At 42.1% G+C, this 13,274-nt stretch overlaps 1 protein-coding gene across 1 annotated transcript in view; it reads left to right on the forward strand.

The window, feature by feature from the left end:
- The window catches only part of LAPTM4B (lysosomal protein transmembrane 4 beta), a 64,839-nt gene that overhangs the window by 32,302 nt on the left and 19,263 nt on the right, over positions 1–13,274 (forward strand). The window contains exons 5-6 of the mRNA XM_075495751.1: positions 1,439–1,537; positions 9,066–9,161. Coding sequence (XP_075351866.1) covers positions 1,439–1,537; positions 9,066–9,161 — 195 coding nt within the window. The remainder of the gene's footprint in view (positions 1–1,438; positions 1,538–9,065; positions 9,162–13,274) is intronic.

A 13,274-nucleotide genomic window follows, 5' to 3' on the forward strand; every position in this document is an offset into this window, starting at 1 on the left:
TCCACTATACTTAGCAATAACCTTCTGTGGAAAAAAAAAAAAAAAAAAGGCAGCAACTTATTGAATTATAGCAAGCTAGTTTCCTGCAAAAGCTGTACCTCAACAAAGAAGATAACGTGATAAAAACTTCAGCCATGAAATTCAGTACAGGAACAGAAACATTGCTGTCAAGAAGCAGAAAATGTAGTTACGTAACATTTATCTGCAAACGGTTACAGCTGCTGTTGATGTTAACCACTCTGAACAGTTCATGGAAGTGCTAAATAAAGAGCTATTCTCACTAGCAGCTGCCCAAAAAAAGGAGAACTTCCTGATGTAGTGGGCTGAGTTCTGGTATAAGAGGTATTAAGGGGTTACTCTGGATTTACACCATCATCGCCCATAATACAGTTATAGCTCGGTCTAGTTAATTGTCCTGACAAAAATGCAGAGCTGGCCTGGATAAGTAATTAGACCTGTAAGGACAAAGGGGGTTGTGTGTGGAAGGAGCTAATGCATTCAGTTATAATGAGCTACTGTTGCAGTGGTGCTATCTTTTGTGGAGAACAGCTCTGTCTGAGAACAATGGTTTATTCTAACTGAAACAGGAACTTGTGCCTTGCAATATTTCAAAATGATTTGGAACATTCATTTTAAAGGGTGTGTTTTCTTGAAGCAATAACAAATACAGTAAAATATTTTCAGAGGATTTTTCAGCCGGTGATTCTAAATTGTTTCACAATTGTAAATCACTAGAGCCTGCACTAAGTAGGAAGATTAATTTTGTCACCTCCATTTCATGTATGAGATAACAGAAGGACCTGGAGCACATTCGGATTTGAAATCATGACATTGCCCCCTGTAGGACCCATGCCTCCATAGGGCATGCACTCAGACAGCAGCACTAACAAGTGCTCCTGGAGAAGTAGTCCAAATTTAGCCAAAATAAGATGGAGCAGAGTAGACCCAATGTCTTTTGATCAAATATTTAGGTGAAAGGACTGTGCTTTCCAACTTTTCCTGCTTTGACTTTCTGGAAGGAGCTGCCACTGACCATTGGCAGCCAGTGCCAGTATACGATAATGATTAGTTAGTAAGTACAGGACTTGCCTGCCATTGCCTAAGATGGCAGATTTCCTGCTGCAAAGCTCCCGGAGAGATGTCTTTTGCTAGTTTGTGTGAGATACACAATCCATGTGCGCAGAGGAAAAGACAGCCCACACCACATAAAAAGCAAAACGCAAACCCCTCAGCCCTCCAGTGAACGTTTGGCAGCTGAGTCTTTGCAATGCCTGTTCCAGCCCAACTTACCGAAACTGGTTATTGGTGCGGAGAGCTCCCGATTTAGTAGATCACAGCAATTTTTGGAAGCTGTTAATTATAGAGTGCACTAATTGACTGTCTCTGAAATGACTTGTGAGATTAACTTACAGTGTTTTACTTATTTTTGCTTATGCAGCCCGCCAATTTCCCCTACAAGGAAGAGATTATGTCTGTGAACCCTACATGTCTGGTTGTGATTATCCTCCTTTTCATAAGTATCATTTTGGCTTTTAAGGTAAGTGCATTACTGTGTATAAAGTTTACTTCTGGTCATGGGTGGAATGTCCCTTGCTGGGAGGCCTGGCTTTCAAATAGATCTAGGGAAATACAGACCAGGCGGCCTAACAGCTGTACAAAGCAAAGTGATAGACATTATGGAAAAAAAGCAGAAAATCTCATAGACAAACACATGAACATATAGGTCACAATGGGGAAGCACAATGCTTGTAGGGGGAGCTCATGACACAAATTCTTGGAAGGAGGGCGTCATCCAGTGGACAAGGAAGAGCCTGTTGATACAGACTTCTTGGTTTTTCAAAAGGTGTTTGGCAGAGTCTCTCGTCAAAGGCTTTAAAAAACACCCTAAGATGTGTAGGAACAAGAGAAAAGGTCATCTTACAGACTGTAGCTAGGAAATAAAGAATAAGGATAAATTACCAGTCTTTACAACAGTGAGACCCATGCTGTTCCATACATTCATAAAAGATCTGGGAAGGAAATCTAACAACATTTTTTTGCAGTGTCATTCAAAATAGGGAAAACAATCAGCTAAGAAAACTTTGCAGAAGGATCTCATGGCACTGAGTGACTGAGCAATGAAATGGCTGAGAAAATCAGTGGTGATAAATTCTAAGTGGTGGGCACTGAGGAAGCACAATCTTGTTTCACAGACACTGCAGTGGACTCTGAACTAAGCATGACCACCTGAAAAAGGGATCTTGTAGCTGTAACAGATAGACCTGTGAAAATACTAGCTTACTGCTCAGTTCTGGTCGAACAAGCAAATCAAATGCTAAGAATATTAAGAAAGGAATAGAAAAACCAGAAATCTAAAGATTTCTTTGCCAGTTTTGATGCCTACTGCCTCTGGAAGCATGCATTCACTTCTGGTGCCCTATCTCAAAAAGGATGTTGTAGAGCAGGTAAATAGATCCAAACAATCCCTCCTGGGAGGGACAATGTAGAGGACTGTCACACCAGGCAGCAAAAGGGCACAGGGAGTGGTGATTTATTTGCTGTTATGCAAACGTCACGGCTGAGAGGCCTGGAGGTGCCAGGTACCAGATGAAGGGGATGCGTAGCATTGCCCAGTGCAGCCAGAAAGGGCTCATGTAAACCCCCTGCACCCAGGTTCATGGTCCAGCGAGGCCAGCCCCCACCTGCTGTGCACGGCATCCAAAAGGAGCTCAGAATAAAATCAGACAAATCAATATATAAAAAACAACCAGCTATGGCTCAACTGGTCCCCTGAGGCTTGGACCTCTTGGAAAGTATGCTGGTATGTTTGCCCTCTTCTTGCACCCTTCTGCAAGTTTCTCACAGTGCAGTGCTGCCATTCTTGTATTTCTGATACTGGGTTTTATTTCAGAATAGTTCTTGCTCTTTCTCTGCAGAGCAATTACACGTTAGATTAGAGAAGTCCCAAAGAGCCACAGTGACACCAGGGATGTTGCTTCCGGACAACACATTTGACAACATGAACAGGGAAATTTCTTGTGACAAAAGAGGTAGATTAGATTATTGAAGCTATTTCAAAATTGAAAAAAAAACAATAAGGTATTTTAAGGTGCTGTTGAAAGTGATATTCACTTTTCTTCTGTGATGTAGCAATATAATTTAGCCTTCTGGCTTTATATGTTCACAGCTGTACAGTGGATTTTGTTTGCACCTTTAAGAAATATGTATGATTTATCTGTCAGAATGTATCTGGCAGGTGCCACAAGGGATGTACTCTTTAAATTTCTCAGATGCAAGCATTAGCTCATTTTTACCCCAGGTGGGTCTGGTATTTCATTGACTAAGTATGGCAAGGAATTCTCAAGCTTCTAAAAAAAAATGCAACTAAAATGACAAAAATACTTACTACATAAAAAAGGAACCTAAGAAATTACTAGTGCAAAAGACTCATTTTGTTTTAAAGTGACTAACATATTTTTTCCAAGAGTATATGTGGTTCATATAATGCTCATTCTAGCAACATATTATCGTGCAAATGAGTCACAAAAAAATATGACTCACACAGAAACACATGCTAAATTCCAGTTAGCATTTTCATTTGAATTTCTTGTGTTTCCAGAAGAGCTGCTATGCAGATTTATGGAATCTGCTCCATGAAAAGAAAGCTGGACACTATCAGATGCATCACACTTTATCACTGATAGACTTAACAGATGGTACCACGTTTATATACTGAAACTGAAAAGGTACTGTGCATAAAAATATGCCTGAGCTCCCTCTCCCTCTTCGACTAGAAATAGGGAGAGAAACCAAAACATTGTAACCTAGGAAAAACTACATTCAGTAGGAAAGCGGCATTCAGCTGGTGGGAAATATGAAACAGAATCACATAATTCCTCAGAAACTTTTGGCATCATGACACTTTTGTTTTGGGTGAAGCTACATGCGAAGGAAAACACTATTGAGCAGAAATCAAGATATAGCAGTATTAGATGGTGGTTTTGTGCTTTGCAGTCATGGGATTGTGAAAAGGGAAGGGGGCCAAGAGAGGGTAGTAAGAAAGCGAGCCAGCTAACCACACACAAGCACTTGTCTTTTTAGTCCTTCGGATTTACTTGGATCCAAAGCAGCTAATGGATATTTCAGGCGGTTTCACACAGAATCTTTTTCAGAGTAGACCAAAATGTGTTATTCCATTTAGAACCATAGAATCATTTACTGTGTTTGTCTAGAAACTGAACCAGAGTTACATACCATGAAACATAGGTGTTTCCTATCTGGCTGAGGAAGGACATCCAGCAGCACCAATTTATTTATATACATGTACACAGATGGCATATAGGCAACACAGTGGCTTTCGAATCGTGCCCTCCTCCCCAGCTGGTTTGGGGAACGGGGCCTCAGTTTCCTCTGGCCAGCCCCAGCTGCTGAAGCAGAACGGTTGAGGCTTCAGCCTCCCCCTCCCCACCGTGGGCAAAGCCCCCCAGGCCCAACCAGAATAAACCTTCCCCCCAGGCTGCCCTGAGCACTCTGCAGCTGCAGAGTACGGCCTCTTCTCTTCTTTTTTGTCCTTTCTTTTTCTGGAGAGGAGGTAGGAAGAGGTAGTTGCCAGTGGGGCAGCCGAAAAGTCTTCCAGTTCAGTGAGACAGGCTGGTCTTCAGCAAACTGAATATTAACCCTGATCTCCATAATATGCCTATAACCTGCATGTACAAGGTGTCAAGCCTGGAGATGAGACTACTCTGCATGTCCTGGTGTCCTCAGCAGATCGAAAGGGTGATGCAGAATTAATTTCTGTGCTCACCCTGAGGACTTTCGTGTCTCGGCCCAGGGGGTACCTGCTGGCAGAGGAAACCCTGACCTGCAGCACATCGCCCCGGTGTCTGCTACCTTCCCGCAGGGGCAATGGAGCAGCAGCCGGGACCATGAACACAGCCCCAACAGCCAAGCTCTGATCCCCACTCCCAGGAATGGCCAACACAGAGCCACAAGGTTGCCACCTGTTCCACAAAAGCCTGGGTCAAGTCCCAGCACTGGGCTTGCTGGTGGCGGGATACTTATAGGAGAAGCAGAGTCTAAAGCAGGGTCCATTTGCTTTAAATTGCATACCCCAGTATGTGTGACTGTGAGCCAACCTGGCCCGTATAAGATGCCATTTAAAGTGTTGCAGGCCAGTGGTTTGGTTTGACATCATTAATTCTTTTCAGTCACAGCATTTCTTTGCCATTATAAGGAGTGGTTCTTGTACAGCCTTTTTATACTCCCAAGATACACATTCTAGTGTGCTGAGAAGATGGATTTAATTGCAGATTTCATCAGCACAGCAACCCATTGTTTCTCCTTCTGCAGCACCAACATGTGAAATACACGTGGCCAACTGGTCTGCCATTAGCATCCCTCTGAAATCTTCATATAAATTTCAGTTTGTGTAGAAATCTTTATCTCATTTTCACCAGTTACTGAAGACCAGCCCAGCTCTGTCAATAGAAAATTCAAAGCAGCTGGGGAATAAAACAAGACTCAGTGTAGACGGCTCCTAACCCGCGGGTGCTCTGTCGGGTCTGCGGCATTCACCCTGCGCTTGCTGCCAGTGAGGGAGCTGCCCAGAGGGCTGCTGTGACCCAGATCGGCACGGACTTTTCCTTTCCGCATTACAAGAAACGGCAGGATACAGCAACCTCTGATTTCCACAAAGACGCTGGTCAGTCAGCTGGTTGGGCACATGTCTGATGAGCAGAAGTGCAGTACTTTACTGTTGTTTTGCAGCTTAACAGGTGCATATGCAATAACCATGGTGAGAGGCAGGGTTATAAAGTTTTGTGGGTTTCAGTTCCTTAGGGGCTAAAGTCGTTTACCACCGTTCAGAAAGGAAGACTGAAAGCTGGTAGGAGTAGGCATGGTGCCTGTTTCCACACTCAGCCCTTCTGGTGCACCCGTCCTTTCACATGGTGGCTCTCGGGGCTGCCCCCCACAAGGCATCTGTCAGCAGCCTGTGCTGTGGTATGCGTGAATACCACTAAGGGTGGATTAGGCTGAACTGACTTAATGCCTTTACGTAGGGCCCATTCCAAATGCGAACATTGGTCTCTCGAGAGAAAAACTGATATATTTATATACTGTGTGTCCAGCCACACATTTGAAAGCAGTATTTGAAACCTCAGCCAAGTTTTTCAGGAAAAAAACTGGTAACTGAATCAGCAATCCCATTTAATGGTGCACCAGCATCAGTAGAAAAGTGATAAGGAACAAGCTTAAAGAAGAGGTTACAGGTTGAGGAAAACAGGTTTCCATGACTCACAATTAGCAGGCCAGCAGCACATATCCAAAGCACTTGGGCAAGGACGTGCTCCGAGCTGCCGCCACTCTCAGCTGTATGTGGGTCTGTCTCGAGGCCAATTACTTGGTGTGTGCTGGCTGATGACCTCTTTAATTCAAGGGCTGGAACAGACCTCACCCACTGAGAAACAGCCCGTGCATGCAGGAGCAGGGCTGATTAGACCTAGGGCTCAGAGCTGGAACAGCTGTAGGTGTTCATTGTGGGGTTAAACATGTTTTATTCACTGCATGTAATGGAATGGGAGCATTCAAAAATAAATCTCCCACTAGCTTCTCCCAGATAAGACAGTATTATCTGAAATGGGGCTTCCCTCAGTTTGGATTTTAACAGGAGGTGTATAGAAATTGGTTTGCAAATAGGTAGGCTTAATGTAAAGGGTTTCTTACAAAGACGGGTTGTGTCCCCCAGAAGTGTATATGTATATGTATGTATATACCTTTACACCACTTGGTTCAGTAGCCTCGGGCAGGCTTGCATAGCCTGCAGCTCAGGCTGTAGAGCCAGCCTAACCTTCTCTTAAGACTCAGCTCCCTCCAGAAGCCTTTTACTCTCCCTGTTTAATGGTAGAAAGTATTGTCAGTCTGCGACACCTCCAAGTCATCCAGGGTCTGTAAGACTCCATAAAGAAGAGGAAGCAAACTTACTGGATTTCAGCCAGCTCTGCCCTGGTGGAAAAAACTCTTCTTGATCTGCAAGCGAGCCATCAGTGAGTCATGTGGCATCCTGAAAAACCCAGCTCGTGTGTGACAGCTCTGCAGAGGGAGGAAGCACAGGGCAGCTCAGAAGGATAAGAGGCTTTTGGAAGGTCATCAGTGCAAGTGAGTCACAAAAATATGACTCACTTGCAGTGAGACACACATGCAAATCCAATCAGTGCTGGCACTTTAATTTGCACGCGCTAGGTTTGTGAAAGAACTGCTGTGCAGAACCTACTAAGTAAAAATATAAGTTAGGCACTATCAAAACACATTGTTCTCCTCATCACTGTCATGTGTGAGTATGTGGGAAGCAGAAGGCTCCACAGGGAGCTCCCTAGTCCCACCAGCCTTGTCCCTGGCATACTAAGGATCTGACTCCTGCTCCTCCACATGTGTTATTGCCTCCTGTCTTCCTTCCAGTCACTTTGCTCATCTCTGCTGGCCAGACTGGAATCGCTGCTGGCCAAACTGGAATCTCTCCTGCTGGTGAAGGAGATGATAGATGTCAGCACTTTGCCCAACCAGTTAAAAAAAAAGCGGAGACAACTAGTTGTTTGCCAGGCAGCAGCCCTTCCCAGAGCCAAATGAGCTCCAAGAACAAAACCAGTGAAGTGTATGATCCTGCAGTAGGATTATTGTGGCAATAACATTTTTTTTGCTTTATACTGAAAAAAAAGAAGTATTTGTAATAACAGTTAAAAGGTCAGAAATAATTTCAGATTTCAAGAAAAACTTTTACACTGGCAGTTTTCTCTAGTCAGGCAAGAATAGGAAGACCCCAGACCACTCAAATCATATGGAATACATTGTTTTAATGTCACATTAAATGAAACAGAGTACTGGAACAATGCACGTGATATATAGGATCATCACATGGTCATTGGCCAGGCTTCCACTCACAAGACAAGGAGGGTTTCCTGTAATTTGATTGACGATTCTTTAGTCCCCACCCTGCTTGTGCTCTTTTTACTGGGGTTTGCTTCCACTTCCTAATACTACTAACCCCCAGTTGACAGTATTTAGATATCCTTACCATGGAGGAATCCAAAACTGGTTTCTGTTTACTTTTTACTGATATCCCCAAGAGATTCTGCATCTGCAGCACCTTCTCTTGTTTGTCATGGTCTAACTTGTACCTTCATTTTATGTTGTAAAACTCACCCCTGCTGGCACGCAGTATCCAATGCACAGTAACAAGGTGTCCGACTGAACTCATATCTCTCTGTATTTCTAGAGAGGTGTAAGAAAGAAAGCCGGCATACCTGCTCATTTAAGTAAAATGGAAGTTATATACACAAAATGATGTTACTTTAGCTATATTCAGGCCCAGATAAACTCTTTCTTTTCAAAACAATTAGTCTATATTAAGTATGCTGTAATATTAAATCTCTGGAATAGTAAAGTTCAATCTAGGTCTAGATTGCAGTATCCCTGCCTAGGTGCTCATAGTGCAACACAAGTCTCCATAATCACAGAATCATCGAATCATAGAATGGTTTGGGCTGGGAGGGACCTTTAAAGGTCATCTAGTCCAACCCCCCTGCCATGGGTAGGGACATCTTTCACTAGATCACATTGTTCAAAGCCCCATCCAACCTGACCTTGAACACTTCCAGGGATGGGACATCCACAACTTCTCTGGGCAACCTATTCCAGTGTCTCACCACCCTCATAATCAAAAATTTCTTCCTTATGTCCAATCTCAATCTACCCTCTTTCAGTTTAAAACCATTGCCCCTTGTCCTGTCACTACAGGCCTTGGTAAAATGTCTCTCTCCATCTTTCTTATAAGCCCCCTTTATATATTGAAAGGTCTCCCTGGAGCCTTCTCTTCCCCAGGCTGAACAACCCCAGCTCTATCAGTATGAGGAACAGTGTTAGATTATTTACAGAATCCCTACATGTACTTAGAGTCACTGCAACCAGCAAAGAGACTGTCCTGTGCTTCTATCAGGCTCATATTCTTATTTATATAAGAATAGAAATGCTGTAGCAGAAAAATCTATATGGTTTATTTTCTGCACAGAATAATAAGTCCCTTTTCTTTGCAGGGTTACTTGATAAGCTGCGTGTGGAACTGTTACCGATACATTAATGGCAGAAACAACTCGGATGTGCTGGTGTACATTACCACCAATGACACTGCGGTAAGGATGTTAGATCGCGGACATTTGTCTAATATTATGCATTTAATAGCTTTATTTTATATTAATTTCTGACTCCTTAGTTAACCATCTTAATTCCTTTGAGAGTCCTCATCTGTTGGTTATGTTTAGACTTGAGATTCAACAGACTGGTGTGCTATGGTTACAAATCACATCTGTTGCTAAAATACTGGTTTTATTTTATGCATATAGTCTGTTGAAGAATCTGTGTTAAGCATAAACTACAGCTTACCTCGTGGACCCAGGAATGACCCCCAGTTCTGAGCTCTGCAGCTGTGTGATGATCTGGACAGTGGGGGCACTGACTAGGAGCCAGGGATGCCATGGTCTACACCTGCTGTGAAATGTGGATTTAGCTATAGAAACTGTGATTTAGGACACTCAACATCTGGTGTAGTGCTTTACACACTCACAGAGAGGAGCTAAAAGACAACAAAAGTTCAGTGATTCATCTCCCAGTGCATGATGGGTTTTTTATAGCAAGGAGACAGAATGAAACAAGGATCGACATGAAAGAAATGAATAAACAGATTTTAACCTCAAAGAATGGAAGGTGTCAGTTTACATTATAGTAGTTTAGTGCTGACATGCATACGTGCAGGGCATGACTGCTAAGCAACATCTTGCTTGTTACAGAAGGCACTGAAGGAATACAAGAAGAAATAGTCCCTGGAAAGAGCTAGTTCTGTTTGCAGTGGTATCTCCGTGGAGATGCTCAGTTCCACCCAAACTACACACTGAGGGCACTGTGCCAAATCAGTCCCTGGGGTGACTCCACCGTCTTATGTAACGAGGGTCTTTACATCATTTACATAACAGAATGAGAGCAGCATGAACTTGGTCCTTTGGATCATCTGGGTAAAATTTCAGGATTGCCTTCCTCAGGTTTTCCTAATCGTGGGCGGTCTCCACATGCTGAGGTATTAGACCATCAACTTTAAACCACTGGAATGAGTGATTCCTGTGCAGCCGCAAGGGCTTAGAAAACTATTCCTACTTTTACAGGAAAGTTTTAACTCTTGCATAGTTATTTGTCTTCAATACCTGGGGCTTTAAGAAAAGCATAAGAAGTTTTATGGACTATGATCAGAGCTGGCAACCAGGACATTTAAGTATAAAAATATAGGTTTATTGAAAGCTAAGAAGTATTACTACTTTCTTTACTGGAATCTACTTTGAGTAAAACCAGGAGTTTTATGTGAAATAATTTTGATAGCTCTTTTGCTCAGCCTGTGGGTAGTTGTAACTCAGCTTCAAACATTGCTAACTCTACAACCCACAGAACTGGCAGGCTCGGCAGTGGGAGAGCATCAGCTGGATTATCTGGGAAACTAAATTTACCAAGGCTTTTTAAAAGCTACATTAAAACCACCTGCTCCACTGCTGCCTTTACAAAGCAAAAGACTTTGGTTTTCAGAGATGCCTGGTTACCAAAACTCCTTTTGGTACTTTTGTATTTAGTAATTTCCAAAGTGTTCTGAGCTGCCTCCTCATCTTGAAAGCGCATGTAAGTGTTTCTGTGAGGAAAGGAAGCCCTTTTATCCCATTTACAGATGACATATTCTTGCACTGAGAGCTGAATTTAACTTTGCTTATCTTGATCTTACAAGACAGCTACAGCAGAAGCAGGTTTTGAGAAAGGCTGTGCATTCCTAGCTAGTGCTCTGACCATTGGACTCTTCTTCTTTCCTCAATATTTACATCTCCTTAATTTGAAGATGGTCAGAATCTCTTGCTTTCAGGTGTGATGCATTTGTTGTTCATTCTTTCTAAGTAAGTTCAATGAGATGACGTTAGATCAGATCCTATAGAAAGAGCTGTTTGGGAATTTATCAGCTAACCAAAAAAGTCACCCAAAAATTCTTGTTCGGGAGTACAGAAAGGCTCAGGAGCAATGCTGCTGGGGAAGAGTTTCTCAAGCCCAGCCAGAGAGGCAGGACGAGAGAGAGTCACTAACAGCCTGAGTTTTGAATTATTTATTGGGGTGGAGGCAAGCTTCATTCAAACCCGTGTCTGACTGCTTCTCTCCAGTCAGGATGAGCTCCTTCATCCCTAGGTGACACAGTCGGTCTCCATCTCTTGCACATCCTTCCCTGACAAGCTCCATGGACACCCACCAGCGCAGTGCACTCAGCAATGTGACGGAGGAGCTGAAGTGCTCCTGAGCAGCTGCTTTCTTTCTTCTGCCCATTGCTGAGCTTCAGCAAGGAACAACAGTTTGTAGGGTTAAATCCTCATCATTCTCCACTGTGAATCAGAAGATTGTTCTTCCCTCCCTTTACCGCTCCCACCCCCCAAATCACAGACTCAAAAAGATTTTTTTCTGTCTACATTGAGAGACATCAGCAAAACCCCCTATTCGCATGACTGTAAAAAAGTAAGCTCAACACAATTGGATAAAAATGGTTTCAAAATGAAGTGTGGAAGACTAGGGCTTTGAAAGTTGAGTCCTGAGGACCTTTAAGAGTTTAGGACTCTTGAAGAAACCTCATGAAATTTTGAAATGCTGTGATAGGTCACTGCTGTCTGTTGAATTGTATAATACTCCCCCAACACTCAAGTATACTTTAATATTAAAACGATGATTTTTCATTCTTATTCATGCTGGGAAACTTCTTTCGGCAGGGCTCCTTCAGCCAACATGCCTTTAAATTATAAACGACAAGTTTCTTAAACAATGTGGGTCAATCTCTACCCTCTGCTTTGAAAGAAATGTGTCATTTTTAGAATCAGACCTGCTACCTGAATTCCAACAGAGCTGCAGGTCATACCCACAGGGCATATTCTCATCTTCAGGGATGGCTTTTTGATATATACTTATCATCAGCACTAGCTGAAAGAATACCAATCTGTACAAATGGAAGTGAAAATGTAAGCTGAAATATGGGACTGGGCATAATAGCTACAATTTAGAGTAACAAGTTTTAAATATACCCCAGCACTTCCAGTATCTAGAGATCAGATCCCAGCTGCTACCTGCTAATATCCCTTGTACTGCATAGTAATTAATGCATCTCATCTATGCTCTATACACAACATTTTTTTTTAAGTTATTAGGTTTGCAAGTGCTAGACACTGTATTACAAAAAACATTTAGAATGGAGTTTATATATGGGCTAGAGTATGGCTTAGTTTACTGCCAGACTTAAAAGATCTGGTTTATGTATTGGGATGATTAGAAATTCAAAGTCTTTCTGCAGTTACATAAATATTTTCAATGAAGCTAAGAAATTTATTACTACAAACGTTTTATTACTGTGTCTTACAATTTTTTGGGAGACTTGTCTTCAAAAAATATCTTAAAAATGAAAGGTATACCTTATTTCTATTATAATTTACACTCAGGGGAAAAAAGAAATCTCTGCCTTCAATAACAAATCCTCAACAAATTCATCCTTGAATTCAAAATTCTATATACCTGCAGGATTTGTACAAAAAATGGAAAAGGAATGGGTAAACTCCTGTCCTCTAATAACTCTAATTACAGACAATGAAATAGCCATATTTAATTGCATTCGTGTTATGATTACTTGATGATTGTTGTGTGCCATTTTTTGAAGGGAGACCTATGTTTGTTGTAAGAGAAGGCATGTCAGCTACAATAGTTATTCTTGTCTCTGGTCTATTAACGTCTTGGCAAAATCAATCCAATTCTTGGATCCTCCATTGCCAGATAAATACAAATTTACTTATACCTTCATAAAGATCATTATTTTCCCTCTTCTAACTTTTGAACTAAGAGTTGCCTGTTTTACCTGCTCAGAACCCTTGAAAAATATATCTAACAGTTTCAATTTAAATGGAAATATGACATTAATGACTGAGCTTTTCTCGAGAAGAACAATCAAATCCTTACTAGCTGGGATGCTGTGGCACGAGAGATAGGAAGGGTCCACAGTTACTTGCTTGCTGCAGCAGCTTTGAACCCTTCTGAGATCTTTGAATTACAGGTCTCTTTCTTAGGAAAGAAGGAAACTTCTTTAATATAGAGTGCTAGGATTTGGTTCAAAAGAGTAAGAAGCTGTGATTGTATATAATTGGTTCTCCAGGCCAGAAAGTTGTTCTGAAAATGATAACAAGATTATCTATTGTTTT

The sequence above is a fragment of the Mycteria americana genome, chromosome 2, assembly GCF_035582795.1.
Source record: "Mycteria americana isolate JAX WOST 10 ecotype Jacksonville Zoo and Gardens chromosome 2, USCA_MyAme_1.0, whole genome shotgun sequence".
In the NCBI taxonomy this organism is placed as follows: Eukaryota; Metazoa; Chordata; class Aves; order Ciconiiformes; family Ciconiidae; genus Mycteria; species Mycteria americana.